This window comes from Danio rerio, chromosome 7, assembly GCF_049306965.1.
Source record: "Danio rerio strain Tuebingen ecotype United States chromosome 7, GRCz12tu, whole genome shotgun sequence".
In the NCBI taxonomy this organism is placed as follows: domain Eukaryota; kingdom Metazoa; phylum Chordata; class Actinopteri; order Cypriniformes; family Danionidae; genus Danio; species Danio rerio.
In genome coordinates this window covers 7,310,001-7,336,320 of record NC_133182.1, presented here as the reverse complement: position 1 = coordinate 7,336,320, position 26,320 = coordinate 7,310,001, and the positions used below count along the sequence as shown (strand labels likewise).

Here is a 26,320-nt window from a genome sequence, read left to right as displayed (position 1 = left end):
TTTATTAATTTATTTAAGTTTATTAACAATTACAACTAAAGAATCGAGTCGTTTCAGCTCATTTGAAACAAGTAGTTTGAACTAACAGCAAACGTCATTTTTGTTGAGTGTACCTTAAAAGCATGTAGCAAATCCAAAGAACCCTTTTTCTCAGTGAGCAGTTCACTCTGCAGTCAGTCATCGCTGCTGTGTTTGTGTTCATATTTTTGAGTCGAGGCTGCAGTAGAAGTCTGTCTGTCTGCGGTGCTGGAGCACAGGCATGTCCCTCCTGATGTCCCGTAGCTTCTGCAGGTTAATGTGAGCCAGTGTGACTCCCTCCTGGGTCCCACCGCAGTCCCCCAACACCTCACCCCACGGGTCCACCGCCAGAGCGTGACCGTATGACGCCCGTTTTGAGTGATGCGCTCCCACCTGTGCCGCCGCTAGCACGAAACACTGCGTCTCCACCGCCCGAGCACGCAGGAGAACCTAGATTAGCATATTAGTCAGCAACCTACACAAGGAACTACTATAGCAATTTATAGTGAAATACTACCGTGTTTTTCAACAGTACTATTGACTGTACTCTTCACCAGTGAGCGGACACAGCCATCTGAATCAGTCTGGCTCGAGACTACCGCTCTAATTCATTTTCATTGATATTTAGACGTTAAAGGGTCACGAAACACCAAAACACATGTTTTGAGCTGTTGACAGTCTTATGTGTCCCACGCTGCTAAAAACACTATTAGGACACATATACATCCGCTTGTTAAGTGGTGACGTGTTTGTGACTGTAATACTGTTTCCGGGTCCAAGTCGCCACTCATTTGAGTGGAGAAATCATTCGTTTGTGATCACTGGGGATTCCCACTATATAAGGCTGACAGCAATGGCGTCTATGTCTCTCTCTCTGTCTTGCAGTCTCTCGCCCTCCCTCAGCTCGGTGGTGGCTTGCGCTCAGGCGGTCTGGCTGGCGGTGCTCCGCAAGTCGATCATTCATCCAGATGCCGCTCCATTTAGTGTTTTGTTCCTGGTAATCTTTTTGATTCTTAGTTCGTAATGTGTTAACTCGTTTGTTTATTTTGATACTTTGTTTTGTAGCAGGTAGGGGTTTATTTTTCATAGTAACATTTTGTTATTTATTTAGTTTAGCGAAGGTAAGCAGTGGCCCGGAAGACTCACCTATTTTTATTCCTTTCACGGGAGTTTAGGTAAAATCTGTCCATTTAAAGCAGTATAGTGAGAGACCTGTTTACCTTAGCTTCCCTACCTGTCTACTTGATTTTTGTTAATGTTTTGTCTCTCTCTTTTGAAAACTTATGATTTATGGAAAATTAAATATATTAATGGAACGTCAATTTAACAATTCAAACGTCTGTGTCTTCCATGTGTTCGGCTCAAACCTTGAATGTTGTTGTTATTTGAACCAGTTTTGAGTTTGGGCCGTAACACCAGACAAAAAAAAATACTACAGTAATTTATAGTTAAATAATACAGTGTATTTAAAACATACTATAGTACCGTAATTTAATTATTTTGTTGTGTTAATTCTGTTGCTATCATAATAACAATTATAGACCATTTTGAGGGAACTGAAGCGAGTAGGTCACATGATATAATGGCGAATGTAGTGCGTCTCAATTCCATATGTCCTGTTTTACACCGCTAGCATGAAACACTGCAAAAAAAAAAAACAAGCATGCGAGGCGAGTAGCATGTCTGAATTCATAGTATTGGAAAAACAGTATTCGAGAAGTACCCTGATGGCCTACTACCCATGACGCAATGCGATAGAATTCATGAATGGGAGTGAAACGACATAGCTGACGTGAGCAGGTCACATGATGTAATGGCAGATGTAGTACGTCCAAATTCCATTCATTATATATAGGACACACTTTTCTATTGCTGTGTTCACACCAGACGCGGAACGCGCAGATAAATCGCGCTATTCGCTCATAAATTGCCGCGTGAACATTTGAGTTTACTCGCTTCATTCGCGCATCAAACCCCGCTTCTTTCGCGCCTCAAATCTGCTTCATTCGCGTGTCAAATTCACTTCAAAACAGGCGCGGATTCGCGTGATGGACAGGGCTTCTGTCTGCCTGGTGACTCTAGCTTAATAGCTAAATGGCTAGAATGGATTTTATGAAGAAAATAACAGTGTTTATGTGCTTTATGAAGACTGAAAAACAGCGTCGATACGTTTAGGGTCCTGTCTGAGTCCACTCCATCCTTTCAGAGGTGCATCCAGCTCTGTGAGCTCACAAACTCCTCCAGAAACTTAACCTGGATGACGGAGGCTTTCAGCGGTGCTTCTGACTAACCCAAGCCCAGATTGATGACTTGTTGTTAGTGTCGCCTGGAGGATTTCCCCCGGGACACAATCAACAGGTTCTACGTCACAATCACGCCCCCACAAGACCAAGCTTCTGATTGGTTAACGTGGCGCAAATGTCTGCTGAAGTTCAGATTTTCAAACTTGAGAGATTTGCGCGAAACGCTCGTTAAGTGCGTCAAACGCGCAAAACGCTCAATTCGCCCCGCGCCATTCGCGCGTATCGCACTATTCGCACTGCGCCATTTGCACAAGTCGCGTCATTCGCGTGTATCGCGCCGCAGGATGTCTATTCGCACGTTTGCATTGACTTAACATGTAAATCACTCGCGCTTGACGCGCGTTCCACATCTGGTGTGAACACAGCATAAGAGTCAACTCAGATTCAAATGTAGTATCTACTTGAGTAGTAGGCGACTGTTTTACCACATTGCTGACGTGTTAACAAACTGTTCACATTCATGATTGTTTTGTTGAAAATTGTATAGTATTTAACGCAAAATAGCTGATATTACTGACCTCCCAATGTGCGGTTCCTGTGGCCACAGTGAAGGCTGATGGGTAAGTAAGGATTTCGGCTCCGTGTCTCTGCAGCGCTGCCGACAGCTCAGGAAAACGTAAATCGTAGCAGACGCCGAGACCCACCTGTGAAACAGCAGCGGAGTGAGCACGTCGTCACATACACACTGATAGTGGTGTGAGTGTCTCTGTACCTTCCCGATGGGCGTCTGCACTGGAGGAACCAGACGAGGGCCAGGAATAGTGAAGGCGCTTTCTTTCAGAGAAACACCTTTACTGCTCAACTCCACGTCAAACAGATGAGTCTTCCTGTACACTGACACTATCTCACCTGAGCACAGCAACACACACATGAACACAGACAAATTCTTAAACGCAAACACAAACGTACAAAAACTTTCGCGCACACACACACACGCAAACACACACTTGCGCGCACACACACAAACACAATTGCCATCACAGATGCCCACAAATGTACACAAACACACACAAACTTGCCAACACACACACACGAAACAAGCATATACACACAAATATACAAAAACAAACACATACACACCATAAACATATAAACACACAAATTGTGCGCACACACACACACACACAAACACAACTGCAAACACACATGCCCATAAATGTACACAAATACAAACAATACACACACAAATGAAACTAACACGCTCACAAAACATGCACACACATAAAACAAACACACACAAATGTACACACACACACACAAAACAAATACAAAAAGACGAACACACAAATACGGGGCGAAGCAGTGGCGCAGTAGGTAGTGCTGTCGCCTCACAGCAAGAAAGTCGCTGGGTCGCTGGTTCGAGCCTCGGCTCAGTTGGTGTTTCTGTGTGGAGTTTGCATGTTCTCCCTGCCTTCGCGTGGGTTTCCTCCGGGTGCTACCGTTTCCCCCACAGTCCAAACACATGTGGTACAGGTGAATTGGGTTGGCTAAATTGTCCGTAGTGTATGAGTGTGTGTGTGAATGTGTGTGGATGTTTCCCAGAGATGGGTTGCAGCTGGAAGGGCATCCGCTGCATAAAAACTTGCTGGATAAGTTGGCGGTTCATTCCGCTGTGGCAACCCCGGATTAATAAAGGGACTAAGCCGTAAAGAAAATAAATGAATGGATGAATGAATGAAGTTGGCGGTTCATTCCACTGTGGTGACCCTGGATTAATAAAGGGACTAAGCCGACAAGAAAATAAATGAATGGATGAATGAATGAAGTTGGCGGTTCATTCCGCTGTGGCAACCCCGGATTAATAAAGGGACTAAGCCGACAGGAAAATAAATGAATGGATGAATGAATGAAGTTGGCGGTTCATTCCACTGTGGTGACTCCGGATTAATAAAGGGACTAAGCCGACAGGAAAATGAATGAATGAACACACAAATCGCAAACATACATGCACACAAACACACAGAAAACTAACACATAAAAGTAATATATATATATATATATATATAAAGATTCTAAGTACCTTGTCCATTAATGATAATGTGGCTGTTATAAATGCGTCGGTCTGTTTTCCAGTCATGTCCTTGCTCATGAAATCCACCCAGAGACAGCCACACATCCAGCTTCCTTAAAGACAGACATCGGCCGCCATTTATAACTCATGCTGTATGTTCCGAATCCCCACAGCAGTAGCTACGTTTCCATCCAAAGATGGGAATTAAATTTAAGCACAAAACTGGAATGTCACATAAAAGATTTCCAAATAAAGCAGCGCTTCTACAAATGAGTGAAAGAGTACATAACCGTCACTTCCTGATAAACTGGAGCCAAATATCAGACAGAAAAACATTGTTTCGTGCAGTAGGAGAAGCCACTGTGAGCCTTTTGTCTTCTTTAATAAGTGAATAGCACCTCAGAAGACGAAATGCAATGAATGCTGTCTGGTTTCTGTTGTAGTTCATGCACATTTTGCCTTATTGGATAAAACGTTTTTGGATGTGATCCAAGTTCTGTGAAGAGATGATGCCATCCATAGATGACTTCTAGAGGTATCCATAATCTTGGACCAGGCCGTATTCTTAGCAGATGCTGTGGTGGTCATGGAGCAGTGGAGAGCATGAGACTGATTTCTGAAAGACCCCAGTGACAGACGAGTCTCTGCACTGATCCTCTGGGCCAGCATAAACACCCGCTGGTGACCTACTCACACCTGCAGCTTCTCCACGATGGACGTCAAGTAGGCTTGGGCTGTATGCAAATTTTGATACCATCAAACCTCCTCCCTATTTTTCCTCGGTCTCCGGTATTACCGTGCATAATAAAAAAAATATGACGTAAGGCTCAGACAGCGTCTCCAAACTGTTGGCTTGTGCCTAAACCATTCGGAAACTGAATACCGTATATGCGACCTTAGGTTCGCGGCCACCCGTTTGTCTTGTTTACACACACACAGAAATGCACGCACGCACACACACAAACACGCACACACACAAACAGCATCAACGCGGATGCGCACATGTTCGCTCGCTCGGAAGCGATATTGTTGGACTGCGCGCCCACTCCTGTTCATTTACACCAGTTACCGACCGCTCCCGTGCTTTATTCGGATATTTAGAATGCAGACCTCTAGTTCATATTTACCACGTCTCCCTTCACGTTTGGTCGAAACCTGAAATACTGCCAAACTGCAGAGTCTGTGTTCTTTTTCGAGACCTGGTCACTTGGTCTGCGACTCGCCATCTTACCTGACCTCTCTCTCTCTCCTCCACACTGTAAAAATAATCTTTAATATTTAATCCTTGTCTCCTATTTAAGTGCATTGTTTTTTATGACGATATAACGGTATTGACACTGACATTGTTGCTATTTTTAGATACCGTGGTATACCATATTACCGTCTTACCACCCAAGCCTAATGTCCAGTGTTCTTCAGCCTCCGGCACCTAGACTGCAGCTATGCACAAGACGCTTGGCCAAGAAGAAGGCTGGTTTCTCTCTAGGTTTTTCCCTTCACTTTCATCAATCACTTTTGTCACTGGCTTGCTTATTTTGGGACTGGTGGAGCTGTGAATCGATGGATTTGCTCTTCAGTGTTTTCAGCATTAAAAATTAACTCACACTGAACTGGACTAAACTGAACTTCAACTCCGAAAACTGGACCGACACTGTTTCAATTTACTAGAACTTCTATGTTCAGCTGCTTTGACACAATCTACATTGTAAAAGCGCTATGGAAATAAAGATGAATTGATATGCGTATTTTTAAGATTTTCTTTAAAAATTTCCATTAAGCGCTTTTTAACCTCTTCGGACCTGAATTAAATTCCAAGTTTCAGAAAAATATAAAAGTCAATTTTCCCTGTTCTTATAAATTTACCATCAATGAAACCCCATTAAAACAATACAAATGTCATTCATCTTTAATTGATTTTTTGTTTGTCCATTTCACCGGGCATAAGGTCAAAACAGTGGTACCTTAAATAATAAACCAACATGACAAATTTACTTGATGTTTCTTCTGAAGGTAACAATCTTGAACAATAAAACATTTTAACTTAAATGTGCTACATACTGCATTGGATTAATAAGTTACATTTTTCTCTCTGTATGGCTTCGGTAAGTTAAAAACAAACTCCAGAAACAGTTTAATAAGCTCATTTAATACTACATAAAATACCCCTAGAATCAGAAGGTCCATGATTGACCATATATGGTTCGTGTCATGAATATAAATGAGCAGAACTTCTGACCAATCAGATGCTCTCTAGTGTCTCACATGCCCCGCCCCCTTCAAGACGATACTCATTTAATTTGATCTCAACACTCTCACTGGCAGAGCTGTGATTAAAAACAAAATGCTATTGGCTGTTTATCTATGTCCCAACCGCTCTTAGTTTTTCAATTGAGATTACATCAAAAATCAACTAAAAAATGCACTTCATGGGACCTTTAATACAGTATTCTAAAATGTGCATAAAAATTTGTGGAAAATATGCGGCTCACCTGGCCAGGTGTGTGTATCTGCTGATAGTTTCTCCATCCAGACTCTCTGACAGTTGCAGCGTCTCCTCACGACTTGAGCCAATGTAATCAAAGCCCTCTGGCAGGAACACCATGCTAGCTCCGCCCACTTTGGCCTGCTCCACCAATCGCGTGCACGTTCTGAAGTTTGCTTCTTTGTCAGGGCTGGCAGTCATCTGACACACCGCGGCCACAGGAACCGATGATGACATCCTGTCAACACAAACATACTGGGATTACCATTTCTGCAGATTACAGTGTGAATATTTCATGCATGAATGATGGCACAGCCATATCACCCTGCAGCCCAAGACCGGTTACTCACTGAAGCTAAGCAGGACTGAGCCTGGTCAGTACCTGAATGGGAGACCACATGGGAAAAAACTGGGTTGCTGTTGAAAGTAGTGTTAGAAAGACCAGCAGGGGGCACCCAACCGGCAGTCTGTGGGAGTCCTAATGCCCCAGTATAGTGAAGGAGACACTACACTGTCAGTGAGCGCCGTCTTTCAGACGAGAAGTTAATCCGAGGTCCTGGCTCTCACAATCTGATGGCACTTCTCGTAAAGAGTAGGGTGTAACCCCGGTGTCCTGGCCAAAATCTCTCCATTGACTCTGACCCATCATGGCCTGCCAATCATTGCCATCCACCGAATTGCCTCTATCACTGTCTCTCCACTCCCCCTATAGCTGGTGTTTGGTGAGCGCACTGGCATCGTTGTCCTGTGGCTGGCGTCGCATCGTCCAAGTGGATGCTGCACACTGGTGGTGGTGTGGAGAGACCCCCCTCATGATTGTGAAGCGCTTTGGGTGCATGGCCATACATGATAAATGCGCTATATAAATAAACATTACTTACGATTTATTTGCTGACAAAAAGTACAGCATGTGTAACCCCACCGGTCCTACACCACCCAACCCGCTCTAAGCTGGTATCGAACCAGCGACCTTCAGCATGGGAGTTGGTTGCTCTAACAAGGAGGCTTAAGGCTGATTTATACTTCTGCGTCAAACGCCGGCGTATGCTACGGCGCTGACGCATAGCCCATCGCCGTGGCTGATGTGCACCTCTCAAAAAATGTAACTACACGTCGCAACGACGCGTAGCGTAAGCTCTGTGATTGGTCGGCTTGGTATCGCTGACGAGTATGGGCGGGACCGAGAGCCGCGCGAATGGCGCGAGCGATTGTTTACAAGTGTGGAGTAACGTGAAGGAGCTCCGGATGGAAAGTTTTGTTTTGTGTTTACCTCATAGTTAAAGTTGTTGCACGTCCGCCGGTTCCTGCCTCAAAATGAGCGAGTTTGAGCCACTTGCACATCCCGGAAGTGTTCAGGAAAAGCAAAAAAGCAGCGAAGAAACTCGACACAGAGGAACAGTAACACCTCACTGCCCACTAGCGTTTCGGAAGTGTTAATGCAGACCGACAGAGACAGCGTGCAGAAGTATAAATGCACAGCCACGCGCGTTGCCTGCGCCGTGGGTTACGTCGGTCACTTGAGGCAGAAGTATAAATCAGGCTTAAAGACTATGGCCTCTGACAACTGTTGCTAGAGCACCTCTAGAGGTCAGAGAAGTGAGGTTTACCTGCACAGCACGTACTAGCTGGCCTCCGTTACACATGCAACTAATATAATGGAGAGATGGAGAATTTGTTCTTGTCTAATAATAAGAACATACTTTTAATCTTTTTATGATCATTTTGTTAAAAATAATTAAAATATTTAAGTAATTTTTTTTGTAATCTTTTTATTTTTAAATAATTTTAAAAAATCATAATTTGGAGATAATTATTATTTAGTATTTATTCATAAAATAAAATGTTATGGGTAAAATAATACCTTAAAATAATATTTCATTAAATAATTATAAATAATAATAAAACAAATTTAAACACTTTATCATATTAATTTAATATTCATTTCATATTCATTGTGTGTGTGTGTGTGTGTGTGTGTGTGTGTGTGTGTGTGTGTGTGTGTGTGTGTGTGTGTGTGTGATCTTTATTTAAATGAAGAATGTATAATATACATACACATATATATACACTACCGGTCAAAAGTTTGGGGTCAGTAGGATTTTTAAATGTTTTAAAATAAGCTACTCCTGCTCACCAAAGCTGCATTTATTTAATCAAAAATACAGTACAAATTGTACAATTGTGAAATGTTTTTGCAAAAACTGTTCAAAAGTAGTTTATCATTTTATTTAATAATTTATTCCAGTGATTTTAATGATGAATTTTCAGCTTCATTACTCGAGTCTTCAGAGTTACTCTATTATTAATTATTATTATTATTATTATTATTATTATTATTATTAATGGTAATAGTAATAAAAGAATTAATGACTGGAGTAAGACATTTATTTGAAACTACATACAATAAGAAAGCAGTTATATAAAATTTTAATTTTAACATTATGTGTGTGCATGTTGCAACTTTTTAAAGTTGTAAATAAGTAAATGCTGCCTTGATGAACAGAATAATTTTCTTTAAAAAAATAAATGAATAACTGACCCCAAGATTTAGATATAGATATTTTTATGTTTGTATTAAATTGCATTTAAAAAAGTGACATGGTGGCGCAGTGGGTAGCACGATTGCTACACAGCAAGAAGGCATTTCTGTGTGGAGTTTGCATGTTCTCCCGTGTTTGCGTGGGTTTCCTCCGGGTGCTCCTTTTTCCCCCACAGTCCAAACACATGCGCTATAGGGGAATTGAATAAGATGAATTGGACGTAGTGTATGTGTGTATGTATGCGAGTGTGTATGGGTGTTTCCCAGTACTGGGTTGCAGCTGAAAGGGCATCCGCTGTGTAAAACATATGCTGGACAAGTTGGTGGTTCATTCCGCTGTGGTGAGCCCAGATTAATAAAGGGACTGAGCCAAAGGAAAAGTAATGAATTTACATTTGCGTATGTGAGATTTCAATAAAAAATAAAATAAAGTTTATATTTTTAAATATTATGAGCAAGGAACGCTTCAACATCAATCCAAATATGATAAGTATTGAAATAGTTTCATTAAAACGTTCACAAAAACAGCAACAGGTGAATTGGGTAAGCTAAATTGTTCATAGTGTGTGTGTGTATGTGAATGTGAGTGTGTATGGATGTTTCCCAGGGATTGGGTTGCAGCTGTATCTGTATATCTCTAATGCACAAAAATAACAAAAGAAGTACAATCATACATTGAGGTAAAGTTGATTTTATATTGACACACTGATTCAGTGACAGCTCCGTACATTGTTTACCATGGTAAACATATTAATATATTATTTATATTTATTATATATTTATATATCATAAATATATTCGGACTGAAATCACATGCAAGTATGACTTTAAAACAGCATTAGCACTATTTAACTGACAGTGAACAACGTACTTTGATGGTTGTTGGCTGCTAATAGACTTCACTGTTTACAATTTGCAAATAATACTTTTTTTTAAATTATATTGTTAAGGAGAAAGTCTGAATGTGCGACTATAAAACCAACTTTACCTCATTCAATCATATTATTCAACACAGCCTTCTTTATGAACATTAATAAACAACAGACAGCATCTGAGATTACAATGTAAGCTTATGAAAGTGTTGTAAAGTACAGAACAACATCCACAATGCTAACCTGGGGCCTGTTTCAGAAAGGAGGTTAAGTGAAAACTCAGAGTATTTTAACCCTGAAATGACAGAAACTCTGGGTTTTCGGTTTCAAAATGGCAGGTTTGTTAAACTCAAGAAATCAGGGTAAGTCAAGCCTGTTTCTAAAAGAAAGGTAACTTTAACTCAGAGTCAGTTACTGTGGTAACTTACTCTGTGAATCTAACCTGGTCCGGAGCAGGTTTTATTCTCTAAACTCTGAGTTTCTGTCGGTCTCCTCCCCTTTTTTAAAGATGAAGCGTATTTCTCGCATTAGTCTTACATTTCCACACACCTATTTTAGAGCTCATTTTGGAGATGCCCATAAAAACGATTGATGGAAACGTCATGATTCACATAACTTTTGAAAATATTCATAATAAAACATTTGCATATCTGAGTAGGTTAAACTTTTATTTGATAAGAAAAGATGTGCAAAAACTACGAAGTGCACTTAACAAATTACAGTATGTACATTAAAAAAAAGTTTGTTAGAGATGATGATGAAAATGTGTGTAAATGGACAAACCAGCTGACTGAGCACACAGTAGAACATTTTAAATGTTGTTTTAGTCATTCTAAAATGCCTTTACTGTTTCAGTATTAGTGTATAATAGGCTATTAATTACCTCCGAGCGTCTGGAGCGTGTCAAGATCGGCCGCGTCTGGCTTCAAACGCCCCCACGTGTTCATTGTGTCTTCTGAGGCGCAAGTATTAAATAAAAAATCATTAACGCAGCTTGTTCTACGTACCGCAGTAAATTCTGTTTTTACTGTTGATATTTGGCGCAAGTTAATCAGGAAGTGACGATTGTGTTCTCTTTGACTCGATAAAAACGCTGCTTTATTCACATCTTTTAGGCATTATTCCAGTTTTGCACAAATTTATGTTAGCCTGTATTTTGATGGAAATATAGCTATTGCCTACATTTTTGTCACACACAGAACAAAGTCACGTACAAGGCGTGTCCTTTTTTCCATAAATATTTAGCTTAACCTTCGACATGTACCGTTACTAGATTAATGGGATTATTATTCTGTCTAAAAATTATTTTTAGCACTAGTGTTTCTTAATGTTATATCAACCTCTCTTGATCAATAAAAAGGCAGACACACAAGTGCACTGTTAAATCTATTAAAACTGATAAACATGTATAAAAGTTTAGAAAAAAGTATAAACGTCACACATTATATTACTTATTTTATTATACTTAAATGTTTATATAATTTAAACAAAACGCATTAACTTGAGCAGCTGTTTTCCCAGGCTAACTGTCTCTGTTTCACTGATGGTTGCTTCTTTTTAAATATATACACTCATATTTGCTAAAACTTTGCATGAGCAGATCAAGTTCAGCTGGGGAAAGAAATGGTGATCTCTTTTTTTAAGATGTTGCCATGGTCACTCATAATATCATGCGCTCCATTGATAATGTCTTTTTATTGTCACGGTGTGCGCGCTTAACTCTGAGTTGGTCTACTCAAAGTTGATTGACCCAACTCAGATCAGCTATTCTGAAACCGAAAACTCAGAGTCTTTAATCTCTCGGTAAATCAACTCAGAGTTCAAGTTTAAACTCCGAGTTGTTTGAACCTCCTTACTGAAACAGGCCCCTGCTCTGTCCTCTCGACGCCCAAGCCAAAAGACCGACAGTAAACGCAGATGTTCCGTGTTTTACAGCAATGAACGAAAGCATCGGCAGAACTGTACAGCTCGCTTCACTTTCTGTCTGGTCTGAACACACAGGCTGAACTTTGAGCTTATTTCTTCCACTCAGAGGTGAATAGCTAACCTTACAGCTCACATATTAACAGCTCACTACATAATCTGCAGAATACTGAGGTAAATGAAAGAAAATAGTCAGTCTTTTCGCATTAAATTACAGTTAGGGCTGGGGTGAACTGAGCGTGTGGTACAGAATAAACATACATATTACGAATGAAACTGTTTGTTTTCCCGGTGTGGGCGGGGTTTCGATGTAATGACGCTGCCTCTGATTGGATAGGCGTGTTGGTCGTTATAAATGTCTATGCGTGTTGGTAAGAAATTATCATAATGCATTTTTTACGTTTATCGTGGGTTAGCATTGTCATTTAGTTGTCAGTAGCCTTATTTGAATGTAAGCTAATCTCATTTAAAAAGCGAAGTAGATTGAACGTGGTCACGTGATTTGTTATACTTTTCTCAGCGCGGAGCAGGAAAGACCAATCACGAGAATGCGGTTGTAACCGCTGGTTGATATATTAGTGTAATTTTATTTATCTGTCTATTTATTTATTTATTTCAAAAATTTATTTCCACCTGTTTCTTCAATTTAAATACAAATGTATTGTTTTTATTTAAAACACTACAAACTTTACAGGAACAAATCTATATATCATACAAAGAAAATATAAAAATATCAAACGTGTATATATAGGTAGTGTATGTGTGTGTGTTTAAATCATAAGCTGCGTCCCAAATGGCACACTATACACTATGCACTCATGCACTATGTACTTATGCACTTACACACTCAACAGGATAGTACATGTATGTAGTGTTGTCCCAAATGGCACACTAATGTTTTTTTACTAAACGGAAATTCAAACCGTTTCCCTGATGACGTTTGACGGTTGCCAAATCATTGAAATAAATGACCAAACTATCAAATAAAACCTGCCGTAAGTATAACCGCATTAACCATCGGGAGGCGCTATAATCACTCTCGTAGGAGAATTTTGCTTTCACCATCCAAAATAAATAAAGTTATTCAACATGTGCGTCCGATAGCTCCGCCCCTTCCGCTACGTAAGCAAACCTGCGGTCGTTGAGTGCGTGAAGTGTCCATCTTTACACACTTCATTATAGCGGCTGAATGAGTGCATCATCCGGGTAATTAAAGTGCACTTATTATTTTAAGAGTTTTCAGTGTGAACACACTACTTACACTATTTATACTACAAAATGGCGTAGAATAGTGCATAAGTATGCGATTTGGGACGCAGCTATAGACTGTAAAAAGGTTTACGTACAGGACTTTTTTATCCAATGCTTTAACAACACTTACCAACATTTTTTTTTTACAATATGTAAATTAATTTATTAATAAACAAAGACAAAAATAGTGTGAGTTGAAGTTCTAACAAATTTCTCACATTTCCCCACAAGCTTAAAGCACTTTTTATTTAAAATGGCAATGATCGGTAATTTCAGTCAGGAGTGTTCGCAGTCAGCCGCTCATGTGACCCGCGAGGGGTCCTGACTCGTGCGGTTGTGTGCAGTTCATCATGGCGGCGAACAGCAGCAACAGCACGAGCGGTAAAAGCGGCGCAAAGCAGTCCACTCCGTCAGCCGAGCAGGTAAACGGGGCACCTGATGTATTACAGTGACGCATGAACACTTTATCTACACTTTTATCTACACTGCGACATGACAAAACCCGAACTTAACCGCTTTAATAAACAACAAAGCCGGACCGCCCGCCGCCCCTCAGTCTCTACGACGGAGGTGTGCAGGTTTTATCGCAAAACATTGAATCAGTCTTAAATCAGATGCTCATGTACAGTTTTATATTTGTCTTGAGGCACTGCAGACTTAATATCAGGCAGATTATAGAGACTGCAGATTCATAAAGCTGCTGATATTGTGCTGGTCGTCTCCACCCAGCTGCCTCTATATGGAAACCGCGTCGTGTGCATTTCTGTCACTATTCCTGTCATGGAGGAGAAGAAACCACGAGTGACACTATTGGAGTCATTACAGGACGACTTAATTATAATAAATATAAAGGGTTAGTTCAATATAGTTGGATATACCACTAACTGTACTAAAAAATACTAATGCTTTCCTTCTTAGACTTTACAGACCTGAAACTTGCCTACAGCACTTATTCATTGTTGCTCTTATAGTTGTGTAAATTGCTTCCTTGTCCTCATTTGTAAGTCGCTTTGGATAAAAGCGTCTGCTGAATGACTAAATGTAAATGTTCAAGCACATATGAAAATGTTGTTATTAATTAGTTGTTAATGTTTAGGACGCAAGTAAAGGTGTTTTAGATGAAATCCGAGAGCTCTCTCATCCTCCATAGACAGCAAGGGTACTACAAGCACCACCTATGTTGTCTTCCACCTATTTGATGCACATTTTGAAATTACACAAAACATGGTTAATGGAAACGGCAATATGCGCTTAAAATAAAATAAAATGTGCACAAACTGTCTATCCGGTAAAAAATAGCTACGATGGAAACACTTTTACCAAATAAATTCCAGCCTGCGCTTAAAAAGTCATGTGATTTTGATATTGGAAAAAAGTACATTGCGATATTTTGATTTCCTGCAATTTTTATATTGCGAAATTTCACCAGATAACTTTGAACACTTTAAAAATGAATTAATTTTGCAATAAATTTATTTTGTGTATATATATATATATATATATATATATATATATATATATATATATATATATATATATATATATAAATGCATGCATTTGATTTTTTTTCCATTTATGTTTAATTTAGAACAAATATTTATATGATACAAATGTATATATAAATTTAAACATCTTTGTAGCAAGATAGTTTTGTTTCTTTCAGATATACATAATAAACATACATAATACACACATTGTCACAATTTTTTTTTTATTTTGAATGTGATTAATCGCAATTCATCTTTGCTCAACACTAGTAATAGGTGGTCATACTAAATTATATTGAACCTCAGTGAGGACTTCATGCTTTTATCAGCAGCAGGGTGGATTACTGTAACAGCCTCCTCACTGGCCTTCCCCAAAAAGAAAGTCAGACAGTTGCAGCTCATCCACAATGCTGCAGCCAGGATTCTGACCAGAGGCAGGAAATCAGAGCACATCACACCTGTTCTCAGGTCTTTACACTGGCTCCCAGTTACATTCAGAATAGATTTTTAAGCATTATTACTGGTCTATAAATCACTAAATGGCCTAGGAGCGCAATACATTACAGATATGCTCACTGAATACAAACAGATCACTCAGATCTTTAGGATCATATAAACTAGAAATTCCAAGAGTTCAGTCAAAGCAGGGTGAATCCGCCTTCAGCGACTAACAGCGCCTCCTGCTGCTGGAATCAGCTTCCAGAAATGATCAGATGTGCTCCAACATTAGGCACGTTTAAATCAAGACTGATAACACATCTGTTTAGCTGTGCCTTTACTGAATGAGCACTGTGCTACGTACTACAGATCACACATTATGTTTTTCTTTTCTTTTTTATTATTTTATAACCTGTTTTACACATTTTTATCTGTTTTTATATGATTTATATGACCGTGTCTCCTTTATTCCTGTTTATGTAAAGCACTTTGAATTGCCACTGTCTATGAAATGTGCTATATAAATAAACTTGCCTTGCCTAAAGTTGAATAAACTGATTAGAGTTAAAAGTAGGAGAATTAAATCAAACATTTGTTTCTTCCGAGTTGTGCATGGAACAGAAACCTTTCTGTAGATAAGATATTTTAGATTGATGACTTTATAAAAAATAATAACTGTATTGTTTTGCATGACTCAGGTGGTGGCCACGTTCCAGAGGATGCGGCAGGAGCAGCGCAGCATGGCCTCCAAGGCTGCAGAGTTTGAGATGGAGATCAATGAACACAGGTCTGACCTGCTGGAAAAATACAACCTGCCCTTCTTTCACGCACCATTTCTGCTTTTACACAGTTATGTAGTTAATGTATGATAATAAGCGAAAGGGCTGCATGATATTGGAAAAATCTCACATTGGGATATTTTGTTTGGCTGCGGTATACACTCACCGGCCACTTTATTAGGTACAACTGCTTGTTAAAAAAAAATTCTAATGAGCCAATCACAAGACAGCAGCTCAATGCATTTAGGCATGTAGACATCAGGGGTGATAGCGTTCCGGCACCACGCCGGATTTCCGGCGTACTGTGGCTGCGGGGAAAAAAAAAAATCAGGTTCACGGATATTGATCTGTCATTTCTCTAGATTCACAGAATTCACTCACTGCTGAGAGCGCCGGATTGGTTTTTATTAAGTGCCATTTCGTGTGCTCGTGAATCATCTTTTGAGTGTAGACGCCATGTAAATAAAAGATTCATTGTGTAATTTAGAGAGCTTTATAAATTATAACGGATCTTTGTGAGATCTCTATGAACTAAGATTAGTGACGCTTTTTAGTGATAATAAGAGGACCGTGCTTTGCACTTTCCAGGCTATAATCCATTCAGAATTTGTATGAAACTTTCGTTTTCGGCACATATACGCTGATATGTTTTGGGAATGACATCTGCATATTTACGCTGGGTTTATTCTCGAAATAACGGTGAAGCAATAGACGGGACAAAAATATATTTCCCCCTTCTCCTTAAAGGGGTGGTCCAGAATGTAATTTTAAGGCTTGGTTGTGTTTATAAGATGCAAAGCAATGTGTGCTTATGTTTCACTTGAAGGATTGAATTGAATTTTTTCATATATCTCACTTTGATTATACACAGCTACTCAGCTAACATGAAAACGACTGTCATATTTCCTAGTTCCTCTAAAAGGCCCGCCCTTAAGTGACTCTGATTGGTCATCGACATAATGTGCTGCTATTGGCGGATCGGCTCCACGTCACGCCCGTAAAAGCACACGCTTTTCTGCTGTGTAAACATGAAGTCAACCTCGCGCCTGCTCTCTAAAATAACATCTGACAAGTGTCTGTAACTAACGAGTGAAAAAGGGGTGCGGCTCCTTTAACAGCGTCTGTGTGTGCGTCTATGTGTGTGTTTTAGGGTTGGGCATCTAAGCTATAATGCCGATCCGATACGCATCTCGATACAAAGAATACGATCCGATATATTAGCGATACATTTGTGACATATTGCGATGCAACACGATACGATTCACACCCATATCACGATACGATGCGATATTTCAGCACTAACTAATTAGATCAAGTTTATGAGATGATGTGAAAGAGGATGCTGTGCCATTGAATGAGTTTGATTATTTATTAACCAAGCAAAACCAAGACTTTTTTTACAAACTGGCTTTTCTCTCAGAGCCAGAGTGTCAGTTTACAGTAGAGGGCCATTTTAGAACATATAGCACATATTATTTAAGTATTTTCAAGATAAACAGAATGTATAAGTGCAATATATATTAAAAAAATATGTATATATTTGCACTCTTTCAACATAAATAAATTTAGCATTGCACAACAAGAATTGTGATTTAACTTTTCAACTATGAAAACAAGTTTTACAAAGATATTTTGCCACTGATTATTCAAAACTTAAGGTTGTGAACTAGCAGTGTTATGCTGCTTTGAAACATCACTGTCACTGTAAACAACAGGCTAATAAAAATATAACAAACCAGCAATCTTCTTGCTGTGAGGTGGTCAAACTACCCACTGTGCCACCGTGACACCCAATTATTTTTATCATTATTATTATTAATATTATTATTATTATTATAATTAAATAAAAATTAACAGGAGGAGGTGTTTAAAATCTTCGTTCTCCGTGACACTAGGCTGAATATCTTTGCAGATGAACAATGCAATAGCATTCGTTATTGGCGTAGAGCGAGCAGAACTGTTGCGCATGGAAAAAAAACTTGCAATGCTTTTCTCACCACTTTTGGAGCTGGTTGAAGCAGTGCGAAAGCCGGGGATGCAGAAACACTGGAAGATGCTTTCACAACAACACCGTGGCGCCGCTTCAAGTGAGATATCAGATTAGTCGTACTGCCCGCGTATTTTACAGATGCGCGGCACATTTTGCAAATTGCATCTGTCCTGTCATGTCGTCCATCCTTAAATCCATAATGTTGCTTGCCATACTTTAGATTTAAAACTCAGTGGGGAATAAAATGTTTGTTTTGCTTCTCGCGCTTTCTGAGGGCGCACCACTAGCTTCATCCGCACACCTGATACACTGAGTTGTAGTGAAAGTGTACACATCCGCAAATCCGTTGCTAAGGCTTACTTTATGTAGGTCGATTAAATTATGTGCCAAAAACAGGTTGACAACGCTTGCTAATAAATAAAAAATACATTCTATATTAAAAATATAAGCTGTATCTCGGAAAAAATCGATGCATCTCGCAAAAACCGATGCATCTCGATTTGCTTCCAAAATTTCATTCATCCTCTGCTGCTCAACCGATGCACTCGCATCGTGCACGCGCATAACCGCGTATCGATACATATCGGTTAATCTTCCCATCCCTAGTGTGTTTGTGTGGTGTGAACTTTCTGTAACAAGCGCAAGTGCGCGGGACTTTCTTTTTCTCTGATGCTCGGATTAAGTTATTTTCTGTAATATATCGCGACAGAAGAATAAAGCACAAGATGTGAGATGCTACCTGTTGAGCCTTGATTTATTATTCTGCTGCGACCACTAGTCAGGTAAGGTAATCTGTATTTTTTTTTAACTCTATGCGTTATGACGTCTTTCACGAGTATCCGGAATATGCAGGTGTAAGTAATATAAATCATCCACATATCTTTTGCGACTTCATTATCTGAGATGTGAAACACATGAAAAAGCTGCCTGAAGACAATCCGTGCAGTCGCGCACACACATAAGAGATCGTGCTGGTGGAGTGTGTGTTTACAGGAGTTTGGCTGATAAATTAGAGTTTGTAGCTAAATCGTTTGCCCGCAAAGCAGCATTTCGCATTGTTTACATCATTGCTACAGCATACCGTTAACGCTAGACACTGTACATGTCATGATCAATTTTAAAAAATAAAAACACTTACTTGTAGATCACAACTTCTGCTTTGAGGAGATTTTAGCCGAATCCAGCACTGAACTTGGAGAGATTCTGGAGCTGTTTTGTCAAATCATGCTTGCTGAGTATTTTATAATTCTCTAGTTAATTAATATTGAACTATAGGCACTTCTGTCTTTGTGTTGTGTCTTTTGGAAGCCCAAATACAGAAACAGATGAAGCTCTGTGGAAACAGCCGTGTTTAGATGCATTTTTAGCTTAATCTCTGCTATAACGTTACAGCACCTCTGGCCACGGCCCTTACCTGCATGCGCAGTGTGGGATGCGCAGTAAACGAACTTGTGATGTCACAGGGGGCGGAAGTATTTCTTTGTAGTCCCCAAAATTTGTTCATTGTAGGCTTTGCTAAGCTAACTCTGTAAAAACCAAGGTCTCTCTTAGCATTGAACTTAGAACTTTTTACATTTAGAGATGCTGTTTATTTTCACACAGCTACATTACACATCGACTAAAGTTTAAAATATGAGATCGTAGTGGACCACCCCTTTAAACAACTTAGTGTTTCAGCTATGAAATAGTTCAGTTTTGTATGTAGCCTAATGGCAAAGTGTTTATATTTAGTTTCGTTTTTTATTCAGCTTATTTAGAAAAACGTTTGGAGCATTTTTTATTCGTTAAAAATAAGTTTTTTTTTGTTTTTTTTAACGAACAGCGCCCAGCGGAAGACCATCATTGTCTGTTTGATCAGTTTGCCTTTTCAGATCATCACGACTTGCCTAAAATAAAAGATATAAAACAGTTCAAGTATAAAACAATGGTAGCTTAAACGTTAAAGAATGTGTGCTATTAGGCGCATAGTTTGCTTATAAAAAGCTTGCAGGACATCGCGGCGCCAGAGCAATCACTTGCATTTTTTCAGTGGGAGCAATTTAAAGTTATCCGTCATTTTAGCTCACAAAGTACGAGTAATACATCAAAAAACGTTACAGCGTTTTTATAAAATAAAGAAAACCAAAATTATGGGCTTTCTGTCGTCTGGTTTTTGAACAGGAGCGCTTAACAAAATGAAGCAAAATGTATATGCCTCACAGACATAATAAATATATTTATAGAAAGCTTTAAATTATTACTTAACGAAATAAAACAAATCGAAAACAAAAAAACTCCTTCATGTAATCCGTAAAGATGAATTTCTCTCTAAAGGCGAGTCCAAGAGGAGATTGCCAGTCAGGATCTTTGCGACTCAGAATAAGTTTATTAATAAATAATTATGATATGATCCTTACTCTTTCCTCGACACATTCATGGTTATTTGTTTTTGCCGGTGCTTGGGGCGAGTTTTAGCTTATTGTGTGCGCTTGAACGCGGTTTCACAGTAGCAGTTTTAACATGGAGTGACACGACATCTGACGTACAGATGACACTGGCACATGCCACTGAGTGTAGTGACACTTCCGGTGGCAAAACCATATTTAATCATTACGCGACTTTTAACCTAATTTATCGCGTCGCAAGTTAGTTTATTTGCTGAGCTACTCTTTTAATTTAAACGCATTTATTTTATGTATTCGTAGTCATACTTCCGTACGTAATATAGTCATTTGACAGTACATGTCAGTCAAATTTATTGTGGCATGCTTATGTACGGGAGGGGTTACACTTATCTGTTGTACTGTATATTATTGCATCCTGGCAGTTCCTTTGTTCCCTACAATATGGACTTCTCTATGTTTTTAATTCATTCATTTATTTTATTATTTAACTTATTTTCATTTTAAGGTATTTTAAATAATATCCTTTAAAAAGTTATAATAAAATGCATGTTGATAACTCATAACATATATGCATGTAAGATAACAGGTGTCATTTGTCTAATGATTTTTAAATATTAAAGCAAAGAGACTTATAAGATTAATGTGCTTATAACGTGCTTATACTGACACCTACTGGCACATGTCACAAGATCACTGACACTGGCATGTGTCACTGACATTACTGGCATGTGTCTAAAAAGAGCCACTTGACAATAATGATGATCAGGGTTACACATAGGCTGTTAATATATTTGGGCCCAGGGGCCCATAAGTTATGTGTTAAAAGTGTGTTGCATACATAGTACCCCCACCCCTACTCACCTCAGGGGCAAGGAAAAAAAGTTCAGGCTCAGGAATTTTTTCCACTATCAGCCCTGAGACATGGTCAAGACGATCTGCTGCAGTTCAAACTGAGCATCAGAATAGGGAAGAAAGGTGATTTAAGTGACTTTGAACATGGCGTGGTTGTTGGTGCCAGACGGGCTGCTCTGAGTATTTCAGAAACTGCTGATCTATATGGAAAATGTCCAGTGAGCGGCAGTTCTGTGGGCGCAAATGCCTTGTTGATGTCAGAGGAGAATGGCCAGACTGGTTCCAGCTGATAGAAAGGCAACAGTAACTCAAATAAGCACTCGCTACAACCACACCGGGTGCCACTCCTGTCAGCTAACAAGAGGAAACTGAGGCTACAATTCACACAGGCTCACCAAAACTGCACAATAGAAGAATGGAGAAACGTTGCCTGGTTTGATGAATCTCAATTTCTGCTGCAACATTCAGATGGTAGGGTGAGAATTTGGTGTTAACAACATGAAGGCATGGATCCATCCTGCCTTGTATCAATGGTTTACCCTGGTGGTGGTGTTCTAATGGTCCAACCCGGTACTAGTAAGTACCTACTAAGGTGTACCTAATAAAGTGGCCGGCGAGTGTATATTGTGATATGAATATAATTTTACCAAATGATTTGAACAGCTCTATTTGGAAAGATTTCAGTAATTTAGATTGGCAGTGATGGTCAAGTCTTTTCTGCAGTGCATCTGCATGCAATATAATAAATAATAAGCGTATGTAAATAAGACAGAGCATAAATAAATGAATAAACAGTGCTTTATGGCATTCTGGGGAGTCTTAACCGTATTCAAATACAGAAATGGAACAGTATATTAGAAGGTAAAATAACATAGTCATTATTGTACTGCAATAATATTCATGTTTAAATTTTTAATAAATAATCTAATTCTGCGATGTCATTATTGCACATATCAATGCTCAAACAATATATTGCTCAGCCCTAATGAGTGAAACAAAGTGACAATGAGCGATATGTAGTGAACGATATGACTAAAATCTCATATCACAATATTCGTCCTCTCATATCCTGACAACTATATACAGTAGTCAACATTTGAAGTGGTTCGAAAACCTTTCTTGTTCATTCTTCTCATAGGACAAGTTTGACAAACATTTTATGATCCAAATGTTGACTACTGTATTTTAGGGTTGAGTCCATAGACGATGCCATTGTCCACCGTCAGTGGCTGATAGACATCACAATGCTGAGCCGGCATCGTGATCCTCCCTCCAGCCCCGTTGCAGCAGCTGCAACCCGCTCTTGAAAAATACACACTCAGGCCCCGTTTACACTAATACGTCTTAGTTAAAATGGCATCCACATCCACACTGGCGTTTCATCTAGCATTTCTGAACAGACTCCTTTCACACTATACTGCTGAAAACGCACATCACGTGACCACACACAAACACACACACACACTCTGTCATGCGCTGCAGCATATGCGCACGTCTGAGCTTTTGCAGTCAGTGGGAGCGTTGAGCACAAAACCCCAGAGAGCAGTGCACGCCGGACAGTTTATCAAGGATGTAGCACTGGATGGCGTCTCACTTTAGTTGTTAATCGAGATATTTAAAGGGCCATGAAACCCCCTTGTTTCAGCAGTGTGTTTTCACACCTCTACTTTGGAAAAAGTCAGAAAAGTGGGCGTGTCCAGCTCTGTTTAGAGGGGAGTGTCGGAGGAAGAAAAGCGGCTTGGTGTGGGAGTGTCTATTTGGGCGCGCTGAATTTCAGAGTCAAAACACACACCCACAGCGGACAATGTGACTGTGTTTACATGGACATCTGTAGTCAAATTATTTGCCAAATTATTAAATGGTGGACTTTAACTGCAGTTTGGCTCTTTCATTCAGGGAATTCATTCATGTCCCTCCCGACAAACGTGATATTTGATTCGAGGATCTGCTGTAAGCGTGTATTTTTCATGCAATGTTTGATACCGCACGGCGAATGAGAGAAAAAAAAAAACTCAGCATTTCCCGGAAACTTAGATGCACACGGCAGGTAGCGTCAAAAAGCCGCGTGTGTTATTCCGGTCACTAAATCCAACACGAGGTTATAGTTTGGTTGTAACTGTTAGTGCTAACTATTGCACTCGGTGCAATAGTTTGTTTGATACGAATAAAATACGAACTGAATAAACAAAGAGCACTGGTCGCTCACTTACCAAATCTGTAGAGACAGGACAATCCACAGCAACTAGAGCCGCGTCTTTATTTAGAGAAGACTACAAGCGAATCCGTATCTCAGCGTTTGCAGATGAGAACAGCTCTCAGGTAAACAATAATCCTCCTTGGACACGTAAGTTATTGTTGTCGAGCGTCGCGTACACTGTTAATCCACACGTGACTCTGCGCTCTCACAGAGAGAAAATGAAAACGAAACTTAACTGCAGCAAACTATAAAAGCAACACTTCACGCTTGTTTTGCCAACACAACGTGGCGTCTCTGCCGTCTACACTGTGACAGTAATGAATATTAATGAAGTTGCACAATAGAGCGCGCTGATTGGTTTGAATCAAGCCTTACTCATGCATTAATGCATCACACTGTAAGACGTAATAAGACACACTCTGGCACAGACGCCCAGTCTGCACGCTGGAATACACGCTATTATGTCATGACCGTGACGCAGCTTCAAAAATTCGTTTTAAACCGGAAGTACGAATTTGCTTGAAATAACGCAAAAACAACCAATTTACACTTTTTAGTGAAATATAGGTGTCCTAATAGTGTTTATAGCAGTGCGGGACACATATACGACTGTCAACAGCTCAAAACATGTGTTTTGGTGTTTCGTGACCCTTTAATCAATCTTGTCTCTGTCTAATGACCCTTTGGTCTTTTGAATCTATCAGGTAACGTGTCACACTGCTTTCAGTTTCACGCTTGTACTTAGTCATTTTAGTGAATACCTCAGATACTGTTGGTTGGTTCCTGTTGGTTGTGCACCTTTTTTTACCAACCAAGTTTGTCGTTATTATCTAATTAATTAATTATTCATAAGTTGCCTATGACGACGATGCCCTCGTCCATCGCCATGTTTCACATTAGACATCTTACAATGCCAAATTGGTCAACGTCGCCCAATTCCACTGTATATCACGATATACTACAATGTACAGATGAATTGTTCACCACAAAACTAGCAGTGTGAGCTAACAAAATCAACAGGGTTAGTTTTGATTTCATGTGTACTTCAATGTAAGAGAGGGTATTAATATGCAGTTGCTATGGAAGCCCTCAGCATGATGTCATCAGAGAAGGAAGCCTTGAAGCAGATGCTCAGACTCTGATTGAAGATCAGAACAAACACATTTTTTTTTCCCAGTGAATTAACTTAATTATTCACCTTAAAAATAACAATATGAGCCAGCAACATAAACATTGTAAATTTTAATTTAATGCGGACATCAAGCTTTTATTTTTATATATTGTGCAACCCTAATTGTCATGGCATCTGTGATTCGTATCACACATTATAATAAATAATAACGTTTAAAGCACTAATACTTACACTTTGAAGCTGTTCTTGAATAACAGACTCTTCCTCTTCTAAAACATTGACTTCCTGTTTTGCAGCCTCGTCATCGACACACTAAAGGAAGTAGACCCCTCACGCAAGTGCTTTCGTTTAGTTGGCGGTGTACTTGTAGAGAGAACCGTCAAAGAAGTCCTGCCTGCGCTAGAAAACAACAAAGAACAGGTACAAAACTTCAGCCGGACTCACAGATATTTTCTCTGTGCATTGTATGTGATCATTACTAATGCTGTGAAACAATTCATCATGATTTAATGCAGGGGTCACCAATCTCGGTCCTGGAGGGCCGGTGTCCCTGCAGGGTTTAGCTCCAACTTGCTTCAACACACCTGCCTGGATGTTTCAAGTATGCATAGTAAGAGCTTGATTAGCTGTTCAGGTGTGTTTGATTAGGGTTGGAGGTAAGATCTGCAGGACACCGGCCCTCCAGGAACGAGTTTGGTGACCCCTGATTTAATGCATCCAGAATAAAAGTTTTCTATGTTTATATTATTTATAAATGCATATGCAGCATAAATGAGTACAACCCTCACAAATCTCTTTTACATTGTTACGACCCTTGATGGAAATATTCAATTCAGTTCAGCTTTATTTGTATAGCGCTTTTAAAATGTAGATTGTGTCAAAGCAGCTTCACATAAATGGTCATAGTAACTGGATCAGGGTAGTTCAGTTTTTAGTGTTTAAGTTCAGTTCAGTTTAGCTCAGTTCAGTGTGGTTTAAGGTCATTACTGAGAGTCCAAGCACTGAAGAGCAAATTCATCGATGGGTAGCTCTGCCAATCCTGAACCATGCGAGCCAGTGGCGACAGCGGAGAGGGAAAAAAAACTTAACCGATGCGATTGAAGAAAAAAATCTTGAGAGAAGCAGACTCAGTTATGCACGATCATTTTAATTTCTCCGCTGGCCAAAAGTCTTGTGCAGAGCTGCAGTCTCGGCAGCGGAGGCTGGAAGCTGGCCTCAGCGAAGACTCGTCTGTCCCTGGAGCGTCGCTGGAATCAGTCTCATGTTCTCCACTCCTCCATGACCAGCGCAACAGCTGCTCAGGATACGGCCTGGTCCCGGATATGGAAACCTTGGAATCGTCTTGTTGCTGGTATAATATGTCTAGGAAATTAAAAGGGGTCACATTTAGATGACTAAAAGACTAAACTAATGGGAAAGGTGGCAAGAGAAACACAAAACAACAAGTTAGCACCGCAAAAGATTTATTGCTCTCATGTATACCATACCATATATTTACCAGGGCTCGAAATTAACCTTTTTTCTTGGTAGCACTGGTGATCTTAACTTCAAAAATGTAGGCGCAAAAGACAAAATTTAGTCGCACCCACCAAAAATTATGAGCACAGTTACTACACGCTTTATATTAACCGATACTATTATAAATTAACACTCTAATCACAA

General features: G+C 39.6%; 2 protein-coding genes and 1 long non-coding RNA gene across 7 annotated transcripts in view; 1 reads left to right on the top strand and 2 right to left on the bottom strand.

Moving 5' to 3' along the window:
- nit1 (nitrilase 1) lies at positions 1–25,059 on the bottom strand. 5 transcript variants are annotated; one of them, XM_009302921.5, is made up of 6 exons: positions 24,890–25,059; positions 6,822–7,052; positions 4,342–4,445; positions 3,034–3,170; positions 2,840–2,965; positions 1–468 (listed from the first exon to the last, which is right to left on the bottom strand). In XM_009302921.5, exons 2-6 carry the CDS (start codon positions 7,049–7,051, stop codon positions 199–201), a joined length of 867 nt encoding a protein of 288 aa, XP_009301196.1. In that variant the 5' UTR covers position 7,052; positions 24,890–25,059; the 3' UTR covers positions 1–198.
- Positions 13,747–26,320, top strand: part of pfdn2 (prefoldin subunit 2) — a 16,344-nt gene continuing 3,770 nt past the window's right edge. The window contains 3 exon segments of the mRNA NM_001045289.1: positions 13,747–13,821; positions 16,023–16,111; positions 24,955–25,078. Coding sequence (NP_001038754.1) covers positions 13,750–13,821; positions 16,023–16,111; positions 24,955–25,078 — 285 coding nt within the window. The 5' untranslated portion in view covers positions 13,747–13,749.
- Positions 25,488–26,320, bottom strand: part of LOC141375284 (uncharacterized) — a 62,249-nt gene continuing 61,416 nt past the window's right edge. Inside the window, exon 6 of the long non-coding RNA XR_012383077.1 lies at positions 25,488–26,020. This is a non-coding gene — a long non-coding RNA (uncharacterized lncRNA). The remainder of the gene's footprint in view (positions 26,021–26,320) is intronic.